The sequence below is a fragment of the Pan troglodytes genome, chromosome 13, assembly GCF_028858775.2.
Source record: "Pan troglodytes isolate AG18354 chromosome 13, NHGRI_mPanTro3-v2.0_pri, whole genome shotgun sequence".
Taxonomy (NCBI): domain Eukaryota; kingdom Metazoa; phylum Chordata; class Mammalia; order Primates; family Hominidae; genus Pan; species Pan troglodytes.
This window is the reverse complement of record NC_072411.2, coordinates 142,742,394-142,765,595: the sequence shown is the minus strand read 5'-3', so window position 1 is coordinate 142,765,595 and position 23,202 is coordinate 142,742,394. Positions and strand designations below refer to the sequence as shown.

Sequence of the window (23,202 nt, the reverse complement as noted above, 5' to 3'; positions counted from 1 at the left end):
ACCGGTACAGCCAAGAACACAGTAGAAGAGGGCATGGATGTCAATAATTCTCATCCTGCCCCCAGCTACCTGTTGCTGAGGCGAAGTTCCTGTTGCTTCAGACTTAGTGTGCTTCCAAGATGGCCAGGAGGTGGCGGCTCCATTCTTATGCTCAGCTTCCAAGATGGCGAGGAGGTGGCGGCTCCATTCTTATCCTCAGCTTCCAAGATGACCAGGAAGTGGTGCACTCAGAATTACTGGAGGTTATGATGGGCAATATTAAGAAGATTGGTAAACTTACTGGAAATATAGGTGAAACTATAATCTGCCAGCAATTATATACCATGGTTTGTATTAACTATAAATTATGCCAGAGAAAAATGAGGAAAGATAGCTGGGAAGAGCCCTCCTGTGGTCAGAACCAATCTTCAATACTGACCTTTGGAACTATCCCTTCAATGAGCCCTGATCGAATTCTAATTGGATCAGTCTAGGAAGCCATTTATACCCCAGGGCACTGTTGCAAATTATGAACAATCAGCCAGCAATTATCAGAACTAAACAGGAGCGTTTGGTCATGGAAGGAGACAGTCAAAGAGATCCTTGTCCAAACCACTGTCACCTTAGGGTCACTGTGAACAAACCCAAGGCTGCCTTCCATGAGAAGGAACCTCAGAAGCTTTATAATGCAGGGGAGAAATGGATTTCACACAATTAACCCAGCTGGTCATTAACCAAATAAGCAAACAGATAGTAATATCCAGCCCCAAGGGAGAAGAATGAAGGAAAATGAACATGTCCTCAGAGAAAAGTGGGAGACTAAGAGAGAAAAAAGAATGATGAGAAATGAAGAGATCATCAGGGGAAAGTGGACACCATCAAGCACATCTATCTATCTATCTATCTATCTATCTATCTATCTATCTATCTATCTATCTAATTAGAGTACCAGAAGCAGAGGTGAGAGAGAAAGAAGCAGGAAAAATATTTGGAGAAATGATAGATAAAAACTTTCTAAACATATTTAAAAATAATTTATCTATCTAGGAAGCTTAATGGAGTTTCAAGTAGGATAAAACAGAGATTTGTAAAACAGACACATCAGAGTTAAAATACTGAAAGTCAAAGACAAGGAGAAAACATTGAAAGCAGCAAGAGAAAAATAACTCAAAATTTACAAGGGAATCCCAGTAAGATTAACAGCTAGCCGGCATCTCATCAGAAGAAATTGGTTGGAGGGTGGTCAAGATGGCTGATAAGCATTTCATGCCCACTTCTTCCACTTAGTAGAACCAGAGCAGTGTACAGACAGTCACACTCAAAGTACATTATCCAAGAGAGAATGCTGGAACTCAACAGAGAAGTGACAGGGAACACCAAAAGTGGGGAAGGAGGAGGAGAGGCAGCCTCTCTGGCTGGGTTCGGCTGGGCATCAGGAGTGAATTCCCAATATAGGGAAGAGGTGAGTAGGTGTAGGGGCCAGCCCTACAGGGTCTGTGAGTTTTTCTCCCCATGTGTGGAGACAGGAGATTGTAGAAATAAAGACACAAGACAAAAAGATAAAAGACAGCTGGGCCCGAGGGACAACTACCACCAAGACGCAGAGACCGGTAGCATCCCTGAATGCCAGACTGTGCTGTTATTTATTGGATACAAGACAAGGGGGCAGGGTAAGGAGTGTGAGCCATCTCCAATGATAGGTAAGGTCACATGGGTTATGTGTCCACTGGACAGGGGACCCTTCCCTGTTTGGCAGCCGAGGTGGAGAGAGAGAGGAGAGACAGCTTACGCCATTATTTCTGCATTTCAGAGACTTTTAATACTTTCAGTAATTCTGCTACTGCTATCTAGAAGGCAGAGCCAGGTGTACAGGGTGGAACATGAAAGTGGACCAGGAGCGTGACCACTGAAGCACAGCATCACAGGGAGACGGTTAGGCCTCCGGATAACTGTGGGCGGGCCTGACATCAGTCAGGCCCTCCACAAGAGGTGGTGGAGTAGAGTCTTCTCTAAACTCCTCCGGGGAAAGGAGACTCCCTTTACCTTTCCCGGTCTGTTAAGTAGTGGGTACTTTTCCTTGGCACTGACACTACCGCTGGACCACGGTCCGCTTGGTAACGGGCGTCTTCCCAGACACTGGTGTTACCGCTAGACCAAGGAGCCCTCTGGTGGCCCTTTCCGGGCATAACAGAAGACTCACACTTGTCTTCTGGTCACTTCTCACCATGTCCCCTCAGCTCCTATCTCTGTATGGCCTCGTTTTTTCTAGGTTATGATTGTAGAGCGAGGATTATTACAATATTGGAATAAAGAGTAATTACTACCAAGTAATGATTAATGATATTTATATATAATCATATCTGTGATCTGTATCTAGTATAATTCTTGTTATTTTATATGTTTTATTACACTGGAACAGCTTGTGCCCTCTGTCTCTTGCCTCGGCACCTGGGTGGCTTGCCACCCACAAGTAGGAGATTTCTAATGGCCCACTTCCTCACCATGGAATCATGCAATCCTGGCAAGACAACCCCTTGACACTCCCAACTCTTGAAGCGAATATAGGAAGCTTCCAGGAGACTGTGGGATGGAAGAGCTCCAGGAAGGAAGGTTGCACTGGGTTCCACACCCTTTCTGAGACCTAAGTGGCCTCAGCAAGTCACCATTTTCAAAATTAGCCTCTGGAAAACTACATGCTGTCCTGGGACCCAGTGGCCCTGGGACTGTGGAGTATTATGGAATCTCAAGCTGTCACTGCTGGGAGCAAGCCAGGTATGCTCCCACAGTAGGGGCTAGGAAGTGAGCAAGGCCTGAGTGGCAGTGGCTGGGGCTGGGAAGTGAGCACTGCTGTGATCTGAGACAGGGATGTAAGTGGGGCTTGAGTTGCTTCTGGGACTTGGTTGTGAGCTGGGCATGGGCTGATGCAGTCAGGGTGGCAGGGGTGAGACCCAGTGATGCTGGAGCATGAAGGAGACATGCATTTTCCACCACTGGTCCAGGCTGTGGCCACCAAAGTTGGCCCCACCCTCTCCAGTAGCAGAGCCTCAGCGTGGATACTACCGTCTCTCACCTGAGCATTCCACCTGCCTGAAGATCACTCCATGCCCACCCACCACAGCTGGTGCCTACTTTCACCAGTGGGGGGCCTGAGCACAAGCCCACCCAGCCTGGCTTCAAGACAGAGCACTCCTCCTGGGGGCCTGAGGTTGGACCTAACCTCCCTGCTACCACCACCTCAGCTGGCACCTACCTGCCAGCACCACTTGCAGGCCTGGAGACTGATCCACCCAACTCATCACAGCCACCAACATCAGTACACACTGTTTGGGACCCAGAGAATTTTCATGCCATTGGTATTGCCATTGCCCATGCCGTGCCAGCTCAGCTGCCCAGGGATCCAAGAATTTGCCTGCCCACCTACTCCATTGCAGCCACTGCTGGCATTCTAAACAAGCCATTTGGAGCCCTAAGAACTGACCTGCCAGTAGTTGCCAACACAAGTGCCAGTGTACACCACTCTGGGGCACAAAGATAGGCATGCCTACCCCACCCTTGCCACCTCTGGGGCCTGAAGATTGGCCTACCTGGCATCCCAGGCCCTAGCACACAACCTTGCCACAGCCTCCACTGATAAACACACCCTAACCCACCAAGAAAATCACAGATACTACCAATGCTTTGGCTACAGATACTAGCCAAAGAAACCACACAGAGACTACACTACTGCACACGCTGAGAAGCAAAGCCAAGGTACCCTACCCAACCAACACCATAAATGCATCTTCAGAAAAGTCCTCTCCTATAAAAATAAAAATAGGAAAAAGCAACTGTTAAAGCGGGCATACAGATATCAACATAAGGACACAGGAAACATGAAAAAGCAAGGAAATATGGCACCTTCAAAGGAATATCATAATTATCCAGCAATAGGTCTTAACCAAAAAGAATTTTTTTTTTTTAGATGGAGTCTCACTCTGTCACCCAGGCTGGAGTACAGTGGCACAATCTCAGCTTACTGTAACCTCTGCCTCCTGGGTTCAAATGATTCTCCTGCCTTAGCCTCCTGAGTAGCTGGGATTACAGGCATGCGCCACCATGCCTGGCTAATTTTTTTTTGTATTTTTAGTAGAGATGGGATTTCACCATATTGGTCAGGCTGGTCTTGTACTCCTGACCTGATGATCCACCCACCTCAGCCTCCCAAAGTGTTGGGATTACAGGTGTGAGCCACCACGCCCAGTCACCAAAAAGAAATTTTTGAGATCTCAGATAAAGAATTTGAAATACTGATTTTTAGGCCAGGTGAGGTGGCTCACGCCTGTAATCCCAACATTGGGAGGCTGAGGCAGGCAGATCACTTGAGGTCAGGAGTTCCAGACCAGCCTGGCCAACGTGGTGAAACCTTGTCTCTACTAAAGTACAAAAATGAGCTGGGTGTGGTGGTGCATGCTTGTAATCTCAGCCACTTGTGAGGCTGAGGCAGGAGAATTGCTTGAACCCGGGAGGCGGAGGTTGCAGTGAGCCGAGATCGTGCCACTGCACTCCAGTCTGGGCGACACAGTGAGACTCTGTCTCAAATTTAAAAAAAAATTCAAAATAATTGATTTTAAAAGGACCTGAAATAGAAGAGAATACTGAACAAACAATACAAATAAATTAGAAAAACAATTCAGGATATGAATGAGAAATTTATCAAAGAGACATTTTAAAAAATAACCAAACAAATTCTGGAACTGAAGAATTCATGGAAGGAAATACAAAATACATTTGAAAGCATCAACAATAGACTAGATGAGACAGAGGAAATCTCAAAACTTGAAGACAGGTCTTTTGAAATAATCCAATCAGACAAAGGTAAAGAAAAAAGAATAAAAACAAATAAGCAAAGGCTTCATGATATTTACGACAACATAAAGCAATTAAATTTGCAAATTATTGGTATCCTTAAGGGCAAAGAAACAAAGGATTAGAAAATGTATTAATGAATTAGGGCCAGGTGTGGTAGCTTATGCCTATAATACCAGTGCTTTGGGAGGCCAAGTGGGAAGATTGCTTGAGGCCAGGAATTTGAGACCACCCTGGGCAGCATAGCAAGACCCTATCTCTACAAAAAAGAAAAAAATTAGCTGGGTGTCATGGCATGCACCTATAGTACTAGCTGCTTGGGAGGCTGGGCCCAGGAATTTGAGGTTACTGTGAGCTAGGATTGTGCCACTGCACTCCAGCCTGGGTGACAGAGCAAGACCCTATCTCTAAAAAAAATCAGTTTTTTTTTTTTAAAAAGAAAACTAATTTAATGAAATAATAGATGAAAACTTCTCAAGTCTAGGAAGAGATATAGACAGTCAGATAAAGGAAGTTCAAATGAACCACAGGAAGATACAATGATAAAAGATCTTCTGCATGGCACATTATAGTCAGACTGTCTAAAGTCAAAGAGAAAATCTTAAAAGCAGCAAGAGAAAAGCATCTAGTCACCCATAAAGGAAATTCCTTAAGACTAACAAATTTCTCAGCAGAAACATTACAGGCCATAAGAGAATGGGATGGTATATTCAACGTGCTGAAAGAAAAAAAAACGCTGCCACCCAAGAATACTATATCCAGCAAAATTATCTTTCATAAATGAAGGAGATATAAAGTCACCCCGGACAAACAAATGGTGAGGTAATTCATTACTACTAGACCAGTTCTACAAATGCTCAAGGGAGTCCTAAACATAGAAGCTAAAGGACAACATTTACCATTATGAAAACACACAAAAGTATAAAAGTCACTGGCAAAGCAGTTATACAAAGGAGGAAGAGAAAGAACTCAAATGCTACCACTACAGAAATCCACCAAAGCACAATGCTAAACTATAAGAAAGGAACAAGAAGTATATGAAACAACAAGAAAACAACATGATGGGAACAAAGCCTTACATATCAAGAATAACCTTGAACATGAACAAATTAAATTATCCTCTTAAAAGCTAGAATAGCTAAGTGGATTAAAAATGATCCATGATCAAAAAATGATTCTGCTTACAAGAAACTCACCTTATCATTAAAGACACATATAGACTGAAATAAAGGGATGAAAAAATATATTCCAAGCAAACAGAAACCAATAGTGAGCAGGAGTAACTAGGTATACTTATATCAGATAAAATGGACTTTAAGTCAGGAAGAGTAAAAAAAAAAAAAAAAAAAAGACAAAGTCATTATATAACAATAAAGGGATAAATCTAGCAAGAGGATATAACAATGCTAAATATATATGCACTCAACACTGGAGCACCCAGATTCATAAAGCAAATATTACTAATCTATAGACAGATAGATATACTGCAATACAGTAATAATGGGGGTCTTCAATACCACACTCTCAGCATTAGGCAGATTATCTAGACAGAAGATAAACAAAGAAACATTGGATTGAAACAGGACATCAGACCAAATGGACGTCACAGACATTTACAGAACATTTTATCTAACAAATGCAGAATATATATTCTTTTCATCAGCACATGGAATATCCTCCAGGATAGACCATACGTTAGACCACAAAACAAGTCTCAACAAACTTAAAAGATCAAAATCATACCAGGTATCTTCTCAGATCACAATGGAGTAAAATTAGAAGTCTGTACCAAGAAGAACTCTGTAAACTATACAAATGCATAATTTATACTATTTAAATATGTATACTATACAAATATATACAACTATGTATATACAAATTTGCAACATGGAAATTAAACATGCTTCCAAATTAATATTGAGTCAATGAAGAAATTAAGATGGAAATAAAAAAGTATTGAAACAAACGAAGATAGAAGCACAATATACCAAAACCTGTGGGATACAGCAAAAACAGGGCTAAGGGGAATTTTATAGCAATAAATGCCTACAGCAAAAAAGTAGAAAGATTACAAACTAACAATCTAACAATGCACCTCAAGGAACTAGAAAAGCAAGAACAAATCAAATCCAAAATTAGAAGAAAATAGATAAAGATCAGAGCAGAACTAAATGAAATAGAGAAAAAATACAGAGAATCAATGAAATAAAAAGTTGATTCTTTAAAAAGTTGAAAACAAGATTGATAAACTGGTAGCTAGACTAACCAAGAAGAGAGAATAAATTTCTCCTTTCATATCTTATTTGAAGAAATGAATCTCTGTAAATAAAATCAGAAATGGAAAAGGAGATATTACAACTGATACCACAGAAATACAAAAGATCATCAGAGACTATATGACAAACTGGAAAACCCAGAGGAAATGGATAAATTCCTAGAAACATAGAGTCTACCAAGATTGAATGAGGAATAACTAGAAAACCTGAACAGAGCAATAATGAGTAGCAAGATTGAATCAGCAATAAAAAGTCTCTCAACAAGGAAAAGCCCAAGACCAGATGGATTCACAGCTGAATTCTACCAAATATATAAAGAAGAACTAATACCAATCCTCCTGAAACCATTCCAAAAAATTGAGGAGGAGGGAATTCTCCCTAACTCATTCTATCAGGCCAGTGTCACCCTGATATCAGAAGCAGACAAGGACACATGCAGAAAAATCTACAGGTCAATATTCCTGATTAATCTAGATGCAGAAATTCTCAATACAGTACTAGCAAGCCACATCCAACAGCACTTTCAAAAGATTAGGTGAGGCTTCTACCTGGCATGCAAGGATAGTTCAACATATGCAAATTAATAAATGTGATACATCACATCAACAGAATGAAGGACAAAAACCATATAACCATCTCAATAGATGCAGAAAAAGCACTGGATACAACTCAACAAATCTTCATGATAAAAACTCTTTTTTTTTTTTTTGAGACAGAGTCTTGCTCTGTTGCCCAGGCTGGAGTGCAGTGGCACAATCTCAGCTCACTACAACCTCTGCCTCCCAGGTTCAAGCAATTCTCCCTGCCTCAGCTTCCAGAGTGGCTGGGATTACAGGTGCCTGCCACCATGCCCAGCTAATTTTTTTGTATTTTTAGTAGAGACGGGGTTTTGCCATGTTGGCCAGGCTAGTCTCGAACTCCTGACCTCAGGTGATCTGCCTGCTGTGGCCTCCCAAAGTGCTGGGATTACAGGTGTGAGCCACCATGCCCACCTGATAAAAACTCTTAAGAAACAAGGCACAGAAGGAATATACTTTAAAATAATAAAGGCTATATATGACAAGCCCACAGCTAACATCATCATAATAGGGAAAAATTAAAAGCCTTTCCTCTAAGAACTGTAATAAGACAAGGTTGCCCACTTTCACCACTCCCATTCAACCTAGTACTGGAAGTCCTAGCCAGAGGAATCAGGCAAGGGAAAGAAATAAAAGGCATCCACAATGGAAAAGAGCAAGTCAAATTATCCCTCTTTGCTGATGATATTATTCTATATCTAGAAAAACCTAAAGACTCCACCAAAACACTCTTAGATTTGATAAATGAATTCAGTAAAATTGCAGGATACAAAACTAAAATACAAGAAAATCAGTAGCATTTATATACACCAATAATGACTTAGCCAAGACCGAAATCAGGAAGGAAATCACATTTACAATGGCTACAAAAAAATACTTAGGAATAAATTTAACCAAGGAGTTGAAGGATCTCCATAAGGAAAACTATAAAACACTGATGAAAGAAATGGAAGAGGACACACAAAAACATGGAAAGACATCCCATGTTCATGGGTTGGAAGAATTAATATTGTGAAAATGGCCATACCACCAAAAGCAATATACAGAGTCAATACAATCCCTATCAAAATACCAATGCCATTCTTCACGAAAACAGAAAAAACAATCCTAAAATTCATATAGAACCAAAAAAATCCCAAATAGCCAAAGCAGTCTGGAACAAAAAGAACAAAGCTAGAGACATCACATTACCTGGATTCAAAATATACTACAAAGCTATAGTAACCAAAACAGCATGTACTGATGTACAAATAGACACATAGACCAATGAAACAGAATAAAGAACCCAGAAATAACACCAAATATTTACAGCCAACTGATCTTTGTCAAAGCTGATAAGAACATACACTGGGGAAAGGATACTTTCTTCAGTAAATGGTGCTGGGAAAATTGGATAGCCACATGCAGAAGAATGAAAGTGGACCCTTATCTCTCACCATATATAAAAATAGACTCTACATGGACTAAAGACTTAAACACAAGACTTGAGACTATAAAAATATTCAAAATTTAGGGCAAATTCTCCTGGACATTGATCTAGGCAAAGAAGGTATGACTAAGACTTCAAATACACAGGCAACAAAACCAAAAATAGACAAATGGGTTTTAATAAAACTAAAGAGTTTCTGCATAATGAAAGAAATAATCAACATAGTGAAGAGAACCTGGTGAATGGAGAAAACATTTGCAAACTATTTACCTGACAGGAGACTAATATTCAGAATATACAGGGTACTCATACAATTCAACAGGAAAAAATAATCCTATTAAACTTGGGTAAATGACATGAATTGACATTTCTCAAAAGAAGACGTACAAACAGCCAGTGGGTGTATGAAAAAATGCTCATCTGTTCGTCTTATGCCTAAAAAAACCAAAAGAATAGCTCAACATCACTAATCATCAGAGAAATGCAAATCAGTCAGAATGGCTATTATAAAAAGACAAAAAATGACAGACGGTAGAAAGGATGCCAAGGAAAGGGAACTCTTATATGCTGTTGGTGGAATGTAAACTAGTACAGGCACTATGGAAAACAGTATGAAGATTTCTAAAAAGAAAATATTATCATTTGATCCAGCAGTCACACTACTATCTACCCAAAGGGGAAAAAATCAGTATATCAAAGGAGTATCTGCACTTGCCTATTTATTGCAGCACAATACACAATAGCTATCTATGATATGGAACTGACCTAAATGTTCATCAGCAAATAAATGGATAAAGAAAATGTGGTATATATACGCAATGGAATATTATTCAGACATAGACAATAATTAAATCATGTCATTTGTAGCCACACAAGTGGAACTGGAGATTAGTATCTTAGTGAAATAAGCCGGGCACAAAAAGACAAATATCATATGTTCTCACTTATATGTGGGAGCTAAACATTTTGAACACATGGAGGTAGAGACTAGAAAAATAGATAACAGAGACTGGGAAGGGTGAGTAGAGAAAGTGGGTAGGATGAAGAGAAGAGGTTTAAAGGGTACAAAGATGCAGTAAGATAGAAGAAATAAAGTCAATGTTTTAGAGCAGAGTAGAATTACTATACTTAACAAAAATGTATTTTATTCAGGTGATGGACACCCGAATACCCTAACTTGATCACTACACAGTATATACATGTCACAAAACTTTTTGATGTGCTCCACAAATTTGTGTAAATAATAATAATAATAATCTTTGTGTAAATAATAATAAAAGGATGCAATGGAGGGTTGTTAGAGGAGACTCAAGACAGTGGGATGTCATATTCAAAGTGCTCAAAGATGGCTGGACATGGTGGCTCTCATGCCTGTAATACCAGCACTTTGGGAGACTGAGGCAGAAGGATTGCTTGAGCCCAGGAGATTGAGACCAGCCTGGGCAACATGGTGAGACCCAGTCTCTATTTAAAGAAAATTAAAAGTAACCAAACAAAAAACAAAGTGCTCAGAGTTAGATAAACTGTTAACTGGGAATCTTATATCCAGCAAGTTAACTTGCAAACATGAAAGTGAAATGGACATATTTCCAGATAAAACCTGTGAGAATTGGTTGTTATAGCCTTCCCTTACAAGAAATACTAAAGGTATTTTGAAAGCAAGTAACTTAAGGTGGGAATTAAATGATACACATGAACAAAGAGCATTGGAAAAGTTAATTGTAAAGAAGAATATAAATGCATATTTCTTTGTTAATTGACTTTAAAAGCAATTTAAAAATAATTTATATGTAAGCAATTTGTATATATATATGTATGCATTGAATTTATATATTATGTGTGTGTGTGCATGCGTGTGTGGTTGCATATGTGTGTATGCCCATAACATATAGAAATGTATTATATTTGGCCATAACAGTACAAAGGAAGTGGGCAGGAGGAAAGTTCTGTTGTGGTAAGAAATGATTCCAAGTGGTAACTCAAATTGAGAAGATGAAATGGAGATCCAGAAATGGTAAATGATTTTGATATAACCGAAGCTATAAATATATACATTTTCTCCTTCTCTCAGCTTCTTTAGAATACATAAGATTATATAAAGTAATAATCTTATAATGTTGGATTTATAACCTTTATAGATGTAATGTGTAATAATATCACAAAAAGGCAGAAAAGGAAATAGAGCTATATAGGAATAACTTTTTAATATCTCACTGCTGTTAGTATAGGTCTGAAGCTGATTATGACCAGTCAAGATTCATATGGTAGGCCAGGCATGGTGGCTCACATCTATAATCCCAGCACTTTGGGAGGCTGAGGCAGAAGGATTATTTGAGCCCAGGAGTTTAAGACCAACCTGGGCAACATGGCAAGACCCTGTCTCTACAAAAATTTTTTTAAAAATGAGCCCCATATGGTGGCATGGGCCTGTAGTCACAGTTACTCAGGAGGCTGAGGTGGGAGGATCACTGGAGCCTGGGAGGTTGAGGCTGCAGTGAGCCACTATCATGCCACTGCACTCCAGCCTGGGTGACAAGGTGAGAACCTGTCTCAAAAAGAAAAGAAAAAAAAAAAGAAGATTCATGTGGTAAAGGCTGATGTGACCACTAAGGAAAGAACTCGAAATATAGTTTAAAATTATTGGATAAGTTAAGACATTACATTAACAATAATCCACTTGTTCTAGATCCTTGAGGAATCACCATACTGTCTTCCATAATGGTTGAACTAATTTACACTCCCACGAACAGTGTAAAAGCATTCCTATTTCTCCACATCCTCTCCAGCATCTGTTGTTTCCTGACTATTTTTGTTTCTTTTTTTTTTTTTTTTTTGAGACGGAGTCTCGCTCTGTCGCCCGGGCTGGAGTGCAGGGGCGCGATCTCGGCTCACTGCAAGCTCCACCTCCCGGGTTCACGCCATTCCCCTGCCTCAGCCTCCCGAGTAGCTGGGACTATAGGCGCATGCCACCACACCCGGCTAATTTTTTGTGTTTTTAGTAGAGACGGGGTTTCACTGTGTTAGCCAGGATGGTCTTGATCTCCTGACCTCATGATCCACCCACCTCAGCCTCCCAAAGTGCTGGGATTACAGGCCTGAGCCACTGTGCCTGGCTGTTTCCTGGCTTTTAATGATCACCATTCTAACTGGCATGAGATGGTATCTCATTGTGGTTTTGATTTGCATTTCTCTAATGACCAGTGATGATGAGCTTTTTTTCATGTTTGTTGGCTGCATAAATGTCATCTTTTGAGAAGTGTCTGTTCATATACTTTGCCCACCTTTTGAGGGGGTTGTTTGTTTTTTTCTTGTAAATTTGTTTACTTTCTTTGTAGATTCTTGATATTAGCCCTTTGTCAGATGGATAGACTGCAAAAATTTTCTCCCATTCTGTAGGTTGCTTGTTCACTCTGATGATAGTTTCCTTTGCTGTGCAGAAGCCCTATTTTAATTAGATCCCATTTGTCAGTTTTGGCTTTTGTTGCCATTGCTTTTGGTGTTTTAGTCATGAAGTCTTTGCCTATGCCTATGTCCTGAATGGTATTGCCTAGGTTTTCTTCTAGGGTTTTTATGGCTTTAGGTCTTACATTTAAGTCTTTAATCCATTCTGAGTTAATTTTTGTATAAGGTGTAAAGAAGGGGTCCAGTTTCAGTTTTCTGCACATGGCTAGCCAGTTTTCCCAACACCATTTATTAAATAGGGAATCATTTCCCCCATTGCTTGTTTTTGTCAGGTTTGTCAAAGATCAGATGGTTGTAGATGTGTGGCATTATTTCTGAGGCCTCTGTTCTGTTCCATTGGTCTATATCTCTGTTTTGGTACCAATACCATGTTGTTTTGGTTACTGTAGCCTTGTAGTATAGTTTGAAGTCAGGTAGCGTAATGCCTCCAGCTTGTTCTTTTTGGTTAGGATTGTCTTCGCTATACAAGCTCTACCTTTTGACCCAGCAATCCCATTACTGGGTATCTACTCAAAGGATTATAAATCATTCTACTATAAAGACACATGTACACATATGTTTATTGCAGCACTATTCACAATAGCAAAGACTTGGAACCAATCCAAATGCCCATCAATGATAGACTGGATAAAGAAAATGTGGCACATATTCACCATGGAATACTATGCAGCCATAAAAGGCTGAGTTCATGTCCTTTGCAGAGACATGGATAAAGCTGGAAACCATCATTCTCAGCAAACTAACACAGGAACAGAAAACCAAACCCCTCATGTTCTCACTCATAAGTGGGAGTTGAACAATGAGGACATATGGACACAGGGAGGGGAAAATCACACACTGGGACCTGTTGGTGGGTGGGGGGCAAGGGGAGGAATAGCATTAGGAGAAATACCTAATGTAGATGACAGGTTGATGGGTGCAGCAAACCACTATGGCATGTGTGTACCTAGGTAACAAACCTGCACGTTCTGCAAATGTACCCCAGAACTTGAAGTATAATAATAAGAAGAAAAAGAATCCACTTGATGCAGAAGAGTAAAGGAAGAATAAAGGAACAGAAAAATTCTGAGACATGTAGAAAAACAAAATGCAAAATATCAAATGTAAATCCAACTACAGGGTATCATTAATAACATTAAATGTGAATAGATTAAACAAGAGGCAGAGATTGTCACATTGGATAAAAACACAAGATCCATCTATGTGCTGTTTACAGGAGACACATGATAAATTAAATAATACAGGCCAGGTGTGGTGGCTCACGCCTGTAATCCCAGAACTTTGGGAGGCCGAGGAGGATGGATCACCTGAGGTCAGGGGTTTGAGACCAGCCTGGCCAATATGGTGAAACCCTGTCTCTACTAAAAGTACAAAAGTTAGCCGAGTGTGGTGGTGCAAGCCTGTAATCCCAGCTACTCAGGAGGCCGAGGCAGGAGAATCACTTGAACCTAGGAGGCGAAGGTTGCAGTGAGCCAAGATCATGCCACCGCACTGTAGCCTGGCTGACAGAGCAAGACTGTCTCAAAAAGAAAAAAAAAATTCAATGATACAAACAGACAAAGTAAAAGGATGAAAAACTAACATGGGAATAGCAATCACAAGAAGGCTGGAATTGCTAATATCAGAAAAAATAGACTTACAAATGCTACTGGTGAGAAAGAGGGACATTTTATGATAAAAGGATCATCAGTTAGGAAGATGTAACAATTATAAACCCATATGCACCTAATCACAGACACCCAAATACATGAAGCAAAAAGCCACAGAAATGGAGAAACAGATAACTCAACAATAATAGTCAGAAATGTCAATTCCTCACTTTCAACAACTGATCAAAAAATTAGGCAGAAGGTCACCAAGGAAACAGGAAGTTGAACCATACAAGCCTATTAGACTTAACCAGATCTCTAGAACACTCTACCCAACAGGAACAGAATCTGTGTTCTTCTCAAGTATACTGGAGACATTCTCCAGGACAGACTGTATATAGATCATAATCCCTTAATCACGTTAAGAGAATAGAAATAATACATTTCATATACTCTGACCACAGTAGAATTTAATTAGAAATGACTAACAGAAGGACATTTGGGAAACTCACATAAAATAACACATGTCTAAATAACAAGTTTAAGAAGAACCCAAAAGGGAAATTTGAAACACTTTGAAATGAATTAAAAAGAAGACACAACACAGGCGAAGCAGCAGACTGAAGAGTGAAGCCCCTCCCTGGAGCCTGTGGACTGCCCTGCGCCTCCAGGTCCACATCCCGCTCTGTGTCCTCACACCCACTATGGAGCCATCAAAGGCTTGGTTCCCCCTATCCGCCTCCCGAGTAGTGCAGGCAGGCACCACAGGGAGGGCGCAAGGAGGTGGCTTCTGCAGTGGTGGCCCCCACCCTGCCACGTGGGTACTAATGCGGGACCCTCTCTCATGCAGCGGAGCTGATCCCCAGCCACAGGATGAAGAAGAAGGGCCCCAGCCTGCCCAGGGGCCTGGATGTGAAGGAGCAGGGGCAGTAAGTGTGTCTGCAGGCTGGGTTCTTTCCAGGATGGCAGCCTGTGGTTTGGACAGTGCTGTGGTGCCTGGCCTGACCACCTCATCCCGGGACAGCCTCCATGCCATCTGACCCCCAAGTGGCATGGCCTCCTCTAGGAAGTCCTGCTTGCAGGCTGTGAGCTTCAACCAAGATGAGGTGCAGATGATGCACCCTGCAGATGAGGGTGCAGAGTCATAGGGCACACTCATGGAGCTGCCCTGGGCTGCTCCGAGTGGGTCACAGACAGGGGTTCCATGTCCTGCAGGAGGGTGGCCACCTCCCATCCCAGAGACGGCCGCTGAGTGGGGTTTGAGCCCAGGCTTTGCTTCTGCAAGATGTCCTGTGGAGACTTGCCTGGCCTGCTGGCTATGCGGCAGAGCCTATACACCTGCACCTTCCTAGCCCCTCCCTCCACCACTGGCCTTGGAGTCTCAACCCTGCACTCATTCTGCTGTTCCAGAACAGTCTCTTTACATGCTTGTGTGCCCCTCTGGGATGAGAGGGCAGGAACCAGGCCCTATTCTTGTTGGCATCCCCACCTCATAAACCCTGAGCAACCCAGCGAGGTGATGGAGAGGGGACTGGTGCAGGACAGGAAGGCTCTTTTTCCTCCTAAAGCAGAGGAGACTGGTGCTTAGAGTTTCACCCCAAAGGCAGCCTCCATGCCCTGCCCTTGAAGAGTCACTTCTCCCATGCAACACTGTACCTATGTGCCTAGGAGTTCCCCACCATCGTGTTTGTGGCACCATGGCGGTCTCCTGAATGGTTGTGCATTCACTTAACCAGCCCTTACTGGTGGGCACAGGTGGTTCCCAGAGCTCGGAATGTGTTGGTTTCCTATTCTAAGTATCACTGTGCTGAGCATCCTCAGGACGAGGACTTGGGGGTTTTTGTCTGTGTGTGAAGGCTGCCCAATGCAGGGGACAGTGCGGGACGGTGGGGATTAGCCCAGGAGCTCAGGGCCAGGCACAGCTCCCAGGCAGCGGCTGTTTGTGGGGAAGCAGGTTCTGGAGTGGCCACCTGCTGACGGTGAGGCTCTGTTGCAGAATTCCCTTCTTCAAGTTCTGCTACCAGTGTGGCCGCTCCATCGGGGTCCGCCTCTTGCCCTGCCCTCGCTGCTACGGGATCCTGACCTGCAGCAAGTACTGCAAGACCAAGGCCTGGACCGAGTTCCACAAGAAGGACTGCGGGGACCTGGTGGCCATCGGTAGGTCGGCCCTCAGGCTGGGAGGCAAGGGTTCCGCTGCTGCTGAGGGCAAAGGCGCAGGCCTGGGGTGCTGATGAGGGGCACCCTCATTTCCCAAAATCTCTCCAGATTCAGGCCACTTTTCCAACATTTCCAGATCGGCCTGTTGGGAGGTGGGCATCGGGGCCACTGAGGCAGCCTGGCTCTTCCTCACCTACTGTGGCAGCATAATGCTTGTCCTCGTCCTGGAAGGGGACACCACCCCATCCCTGCAGAGCTGGAACATGGACCCCTGGGGGCTCTGCTGACAGCTGGGAGCTTCACTGAACTCCTAGGGGACTCTGCTGACATCCAGAGGCTTCACTGACACCTGGGGGCTCTGCTGGTCACCAGTGCCTCTGGACCACAGGGCAGTTGGCCTTGGGGCTCCTTCAGGAAATTTCCTCCCAGCCTGCCGTCTCAGATGTCTGTCTTAGTGTGGACGTCAACAGGTGTCTGCTTCTAGAAACACTCTGGTCTCCCGCAATCCCCTCCTCCCCTCCTTGGTGTGAACAGGGCCCGGTGCCGCAAGGGTGGCGGGCATTGCCGAGGCTGGTGTGCGAAGCTGTGCAGTGGTGACCGCTCTCCTGGGACCTGGCTGGGTTCCCGGCCTGGTGGGGACGGGAGTGGGTCTGGGAAAGCCCCTGCCCTTAGGCCTGTGCCCTGAAGTGAATGGCTGCCGACCTCCTTCCCCCTCCATAAAATGGGGCTTTTTGTTTTCTTTTGAGACGAAGTCTTGCTCTGTCGCCAAGTCTGGAGTGCAGTGGCATGATCTTGGCTCACTGCAACCTCCGCCTCCCCGGTTCCAGCGATTCTCCTGCCTCAGCCTCCCGAGTAGCTGGGATTACAGGCTAATTTTTTGTATTTTTAGTAGAGACGTGGTTTCACCGTGTTAGCCAGGATGGTCTCGATCTCCTGACCTGGTGATCCACCCACCTCGGCCTCCCAAAGTGCTGGGATTACAGGCATGAGCCACCGCGCCCGGCCAATGGGGCTTTTAATAACAGGTGCCCTGGGTGAGGTCGCAGCTCCTTGGCTTGTAGACTCCAGGATGGGACTTGGTGGGTGTGGCAGGCCCCTCTTTGAAGAGTCACGGCAGATAGCCCTCAGTCCTTGCTGCATCCCGACTCCTTGCCTGCAAAAGCGCTAGACAGAGCACAGTCCTCAGCCGCCCCACACAGCCCGAGTTCTGGAGCCAGGCCTGGGGGGAGGCCAGCTCCAGCCCCCTCTTCCCCCTCCCCACACCTTTTCCTCCTCCAGTGACACAACTGGAGCAAGTTTCCAGGAGGAGAGAAGAATTTCAGTGAAGCAGCAGCTGCACGTCCGAGGCTTGGGGAGGACCCAGGACTGTGTGGGTTTCTTACCTGCCTGAGCCACCTCAGGGAATCTTCCAGCCTAATGCAGGCATTTCTGCACCTTTGGGGTCATGCTTTGTAGCAGTGTCTCCCTTGCGACCTTGCAATAAATTGGCCCCACGGGGTGATTTTGACAGTCTGTGCTGTGCTCTGCCCCTAGCTGGGCAAAGTCCCAGAGCTTTTGTGGAGCCCGTGCCTGCCTCTGCCCCTGGCTTTGATCTTGCCTGGCCTCCCATGGGGCCTGGCCTGGGCCATCCTGCTGGACGAGGCAGGTGAGGGTCAGGACTCGGAGCCTGCTGCAGAGATGGCGGTGGGGGCAGCTCCTGGGTCTCTGGAGCTTGTTCTGGGACCTTGCCAGGAGCCCGCGGCAGCAGGCTCCACTCCCTGCTCAGGTGCCCATGGGTGCAAGGCTCCTACTGGGGTCTGCGGTGCTCGTTTGTTCCCCGTGCACTTACGGAGTGTCTGCTGTGTGCTGAGTGTTCTGGGGACGACGGTGTTTGTGGAAATCACTGGGAATGAGAGGAAGGAGGGCCTGGAGCAAATGACAGGGAGCAGTATTGCCTTCGAGGGTGGCCTGCGTGGAAATTCACGGAGAGGGCAGGGGAAGATGCGCAGTGAGGGGCGGACCTGGAGAAGGACGACAGCATCGCCGGGGACAAGGGGAGAGCGTCCAGGGATGAGGACGATGGGGGTTTGCAGCTGAGGGCAGAATAGCTGGGAGTGTGGGGGGTGGGAGCCTGTGTGGGGGCTGGAGCCAAGCAGGTGAGACCCCGCTCCAGGCTGGCTTGTGGCTGTCAAAGCAGCTGCACCTGCAGTGATTTTTTTTTTACTGACTTTCTTGGTCTCGCCAAAGATGGGCTCCATGCTGGGGGTTTGTTGGAGGTGCCCTGGGAAAGGCTTCTGTAAGGGGTCAGCAGTGAGCCTGGGCAGAGGGACAAGCTGACCGCTGGGTGGCTCTTCATAGGGGCTCCCAATGGACGCAGGGACCAGGCCTTTGTACCCCTGCATCGGCTGGTCACCAGCCACAGGCTGCCCCTGGGAGGGTCGTAACTGTGTGAGCTGGCTCCCTGCCGCCAAGAGCTGTTCCCAGTCAGGGGGGTCTGGGATGCTGGGTGGGTGTAGGCACCCCCGGCTTCCACTACCTCTGCTAGAAAGGAAAAAGCTGCTAATGGATACTTATTTGATGGTACACTTAATTCTATAAAAGAGAATATCTATAAAGCAAAAGAAAGAACCTGTAAGTGACAATTATCCGCACTGTATTAGTCCATTCTCGCACTGCTTGCTACACGTACATATCAGAGACCGGAAAATGTATAAAGAAAGGCGGTTTAATTGGCTCAGGGTTCTGCAGGCTGCACAGGAAACATGGCGGCATGTGCTCAGCTTCAATCATGGCGGAAGGAGAAGGGGAAGCCGGCACTTCGCACGGCTGGAGCGGGAGGAAGGGGAGGGGCTGCCACACACTTTTGAAAACAGCCAGATCTCGTGAGAATTCTATGACCACGAGAACTGCACCAGATGGGGAAGTCGGCCCCCGGGATCCAATCACCTCCCACATTGGGGATTACAATTTAACAGGAGATTTGGGCAGAGACATAGATCCAAAGCGTATCACAGACACCTGGATATTACCATGGCCAACGCTTTGTGTGTGTCCTTCTGATCTCTACAGGCATGAGTGCACACAGACACACGTGTATCTAAAAGTGGGAGCATCCTCTCTGTTCTGAACTAGGCCATGAACATCTATGTTATTAAATATTTTTCTGCAACATAATTTCCCCAAATGAAAATAGCTTTATTTTTTATTATATATGCAATATACGCTTATTTAAGAAAGAAGACAGCAAAGACAAGCGTGATAAAAATAACGGGGAGGTGGCATATGCCTGTGATCCCAGTGACTTGGGAGGCCGAGGCAGGAGGATTGCTTGAGCCCCGGATTTCCAGACCAGCCTGGGCAACATAGACCCTGTCTCTAAAAAAAAGATCTTAGTCAGGTGTGGTCGCACACACCATAGTCCCAGCTACTCAGGAGGCTGTGGTGGGAGGATTGCTTGAACTAGGAGTGTGAGGCTACAGTGAGCTGTGATGGCACCACTGTGCTCTGGCCTGGATGAGAGAAAGATGCTAACAACTAATTTTTAAAAATGAGAAAATCATCTTAATCTTAAAATTCAGGGATAAGCATTCTGAGCATTTTGGGGAACATATACTTTATTTTTATTATTTTTTTTGAGACAGAGTTTCTCTCTTGTTACCCAGGCTGGAGTGCAATGGCAGGGTCTTGGCTCACTGCAGCCTCTGCCTCCTGGGTTCAAGCGATTCTCCTGCCTCAGCCTCCTAAGTAGCTGGGATCAGAGGCATGCACCACCACGCCCAGCTAATTTTGTATTTTTAGTAGAGATGGGGTTTCTCCACGTTGGGCAGGCTGGTCTCAAACTCCTGACCTCGTGATCCACCCACCTCAGCCTCCCAAAGTGCTGGGATTACAGGCGTGAGCCACCGCACCCGGCCTCCACTGGTCCCTTTTTATTGGAGATGTTTGCTCTTCCTGATGGATGGGAACTCTCTAAAGCACAGCAACTTCTCCTATGCCTTGTGTGCAAATAACTGTCTTGCAGTTTGCAGTTTGCACGTGGAAGTTTTTCTCGTGTTGTGAAATCCACGTGTCCTTTCCTCAGGGCCTGGCTTGCTGGAGTGCGTAGAGAGCAGTCCCTTGCTGGGCTTATGTATGCAAGGGTAGCCTTTGCCCAGATTCTCACCACCGTTTTAATGAATTACTGCTTAACCTGTAATTGTATAACCAATCTAGCATTAATTTTTGTGTAAGGTTTGAGAGCCAGCTATCTCGATCTATCCCCAAACAATGGGCGTGATCGAGTAATCCATTTCTTTTCCCTGGTGGGCATATGCCTGCCTCTTAGTTGCCGTAGGGGCCCCTCCTGTGCTCTGCTGTCTCCACCTGCAGCTCTGTGGCCTTTTCACATCTGCCAGGACAGGCCCACCCTCCTCTTCACCGGCCCTGTGAAAGGCCCTGCGGTGACCATGTGCTTTTTCTTCCAGATGAATTGTGCAGTGTGTGTCAAGTTCTAAAATGTCTCGTTGGGACTTAGCAATTATCTTGTTTCATTTGATTGGCAGACAGTTGGCATCTTTTGAGCAGAGTTTTCTGGCTTGTGAGATGATACTGTGGTCACTTGGTATATGGTGTAAGATAAGGGTATATGGTGTAAGATAAGGGTCCAATTTCTCTCTTCTGCATGTAGATATCCGACTTTCCAAGCGCCATTTGCTAAAGAGGCTCCTTTTGCTGTTGTATATTCTTGGTCCCCTTGTCAAAGATTAGTTGGCTGCATATGTGTGAGTTTATTTCTGGACTCTATATTCTGTTTCATTGTATCTGTTTTTATGACTGTATCATATTGTTTTGACTACTACAGCTTTGTAATATACTTTAAAACAGGATGTGTGATATATCCAGATTTGTTGTTCTTTTGCAAGATTGCTTTAGCTGTTTAGAGTATTTTGTGATTCCACACAAATTTTAAGATTGTTTTTGCTATTTCTGTGAAAAAAAATGCCATTGGAATTTTGATAGACATTGCATTGAGTTTGTAAACTGCTTTGGGTAGTATGGACATTTTAACAGTATTCTTCCAATCCATGAACATAAAATGTCTTCCATTTGTTTGTACCTTAATTTCTCTCATCAATATTTTATAGTTTGCAGTATATATTCTATATTTTATAGTATTTATATATTTATGGTATTCAGTATATATTCTAAAAGTTCCACCAAAAAACCTGTTAGACGTAATAATGAATTCATTAAAGTTGCAAGATACAATATCAGCATACAAAAATTAGTTGCGTTTTTATGCACTAACAATGAACTATCTGAAAAAGAAATTAAGAAAACAATGCCATTTACAATAGCATAAAAATAATAAAATAATTAGCAATAAATTTAAGTGAGGATCCTTTACCTCCCTTAAATTTATTGCTAAGTATTTTATTTAAGTATTTAAGCAAGGTTCTTTTACCTCACTTAAATTTATTGCTAAGTATTTTATTTAAGTATTTAAGCAAGGATCTTTTACCTTGCTTAAATTTATTGCTAAGTATTTTGTTATTTTTATGCTATTGTAAATGGGATTGTTTTCTTAATTTCCTTTTCAGATAGTTCATTGTTAGTGCATAAAAACACAACTAATTTTTGTATGTTGATATTGTATCTTGCAACTTTAATGAATTCATTTATTCTAACAGGTTTTTTGGTGGAACTTTTAGAATTTTGTGTATGTAAGAGATCATGTCCACGCTTCAAAAGAAGACATATGTATCTAGCCAACAAGCATATGAAAAAAGCTTAATATCACTGATCATTAGAGAACTGCAAATCAAAACCACAATATGATACCATCTCACACCAGTCAGAATGGCTATGATTAAAAGTAAAATTAATAGATGCAGGTGAGATTGCAGAGAAAAGGGAATGCATATGCATTGCTGGTGGGAATGTAAATTAGTTCAACCATTGTGGAAAGCAGTGTGGTGATTCCTCAAAGAGCTAAAAACAGAGCTGTCACTTGACCCAGCAATCCCATCACTGGGTATGTACCTAAAGGAATATAAATTTTTCTACCATAAAGACATATATGCACACATATGTTCATTGTAGTTGTATTCACAATAGCAAGGACATGGAATCAATACAAATGTCCATCAGTGGTAGATTAGATCAAGAAAATGTGGTACATATACACCATGAAGTACTATGCAGCCATAAAAAGGAATGACATCATGTCCTTTGCAGGAATGTGGATGGAGCTGGAGGCTATTATCCTTAGCAAACTAACGCAGGAACAGAAAACTAAATACCACATGTTCTCACTTATATTAAGTAGGATCTAAATGATTAAAACATTTGGATACAAAAAAGGGGAACAACAGACACTGAATCCTACTTGAGGGTGGAGGGTAAGAGGTTGGAGAGATTAGAAAAAATAACTATTAGGTATTAGGTTTAGTATCTGGGTGATGGAACAATCTGTACAACAACCCCCCATGACACGAGTTTACCTATATAAGAAACTTGCACATGTACCCCTGAACCTAAAAGTCGTTTTTTAAAAGATCATGTTGGCCGGGCGTGGTGGCTCACGCCTGTAATCCCAGCACTTTGGGAGGCTGAGGCGGGTGGATCACAAGGTCAGGAGATTTAGACCATCCTGGCTAACACAGTGAAACCCGTCTCTACTAAAAAAAAAAAAAAAAAAAAAAAATTAGCCAGGCATGGTGGTGGGCGCCTGTAGTCCCAGCTACTCAGGAGGCTGAGGCAGGAGAATGGCATGGACCTGGGAGGCGGAGCTTGCAGTGAGCCAAGATTGCGCCACTGCACTCCAGTCTGGGCGACAGAGTGAGACTCTGTCTCAAATAAAAAAAAAAAAAGATCATGTTATTGGCAAACAGAGACAGTTTAACTTCCTCCTTTCTGATGTGGATGCC

The 23,202-nt window shown here is 43.6% G+C and overlaps 1 protein-coding gene across 42 annotated transcripts in view; it reads left to right on the top strand.

The window, feature by feature from the left end:
• The window catches only part of ANKMY1 (ankyrin repeat and MYND domain containing 1), a 95,545-nt gene that overhangs the window by 66,520 nt on the left and 5,823 nt on the right, over nucleotides 1-23,202 (top strand). For 29 of the 42 annotated variants that reach the window (XM_063790992.1, XM_063790990.1, XM_063791000.1 and 26 more), the window contains 3 exons: nucleotides 15,009-15,087; nucleotides 16,155-16,315; nucleotides 17,594-17,827. In XM_063790992.1, coding sequence (XP_063647062.1) covers nucleotides 15,009-15,087; nucleotides 16,155-16,315; nucleotides 17,594-17,640 — 287 coding nt within the window. In that variant the 3' untranslated portion in view covers nucleotides 17,641-17,827. Of the gene's footprint in view, nucleotides 1-15,008; nucleotides 15,088-16,154; nucleotides 16,316-16,423; nucleotides 17,828-23,202 lie in introns of those variants that run through there. The other 13 variants (XM_063790979.1, XM_063790973.1, XM_054679652.2 and 10 more) reach the window with 4 other exon arrangements.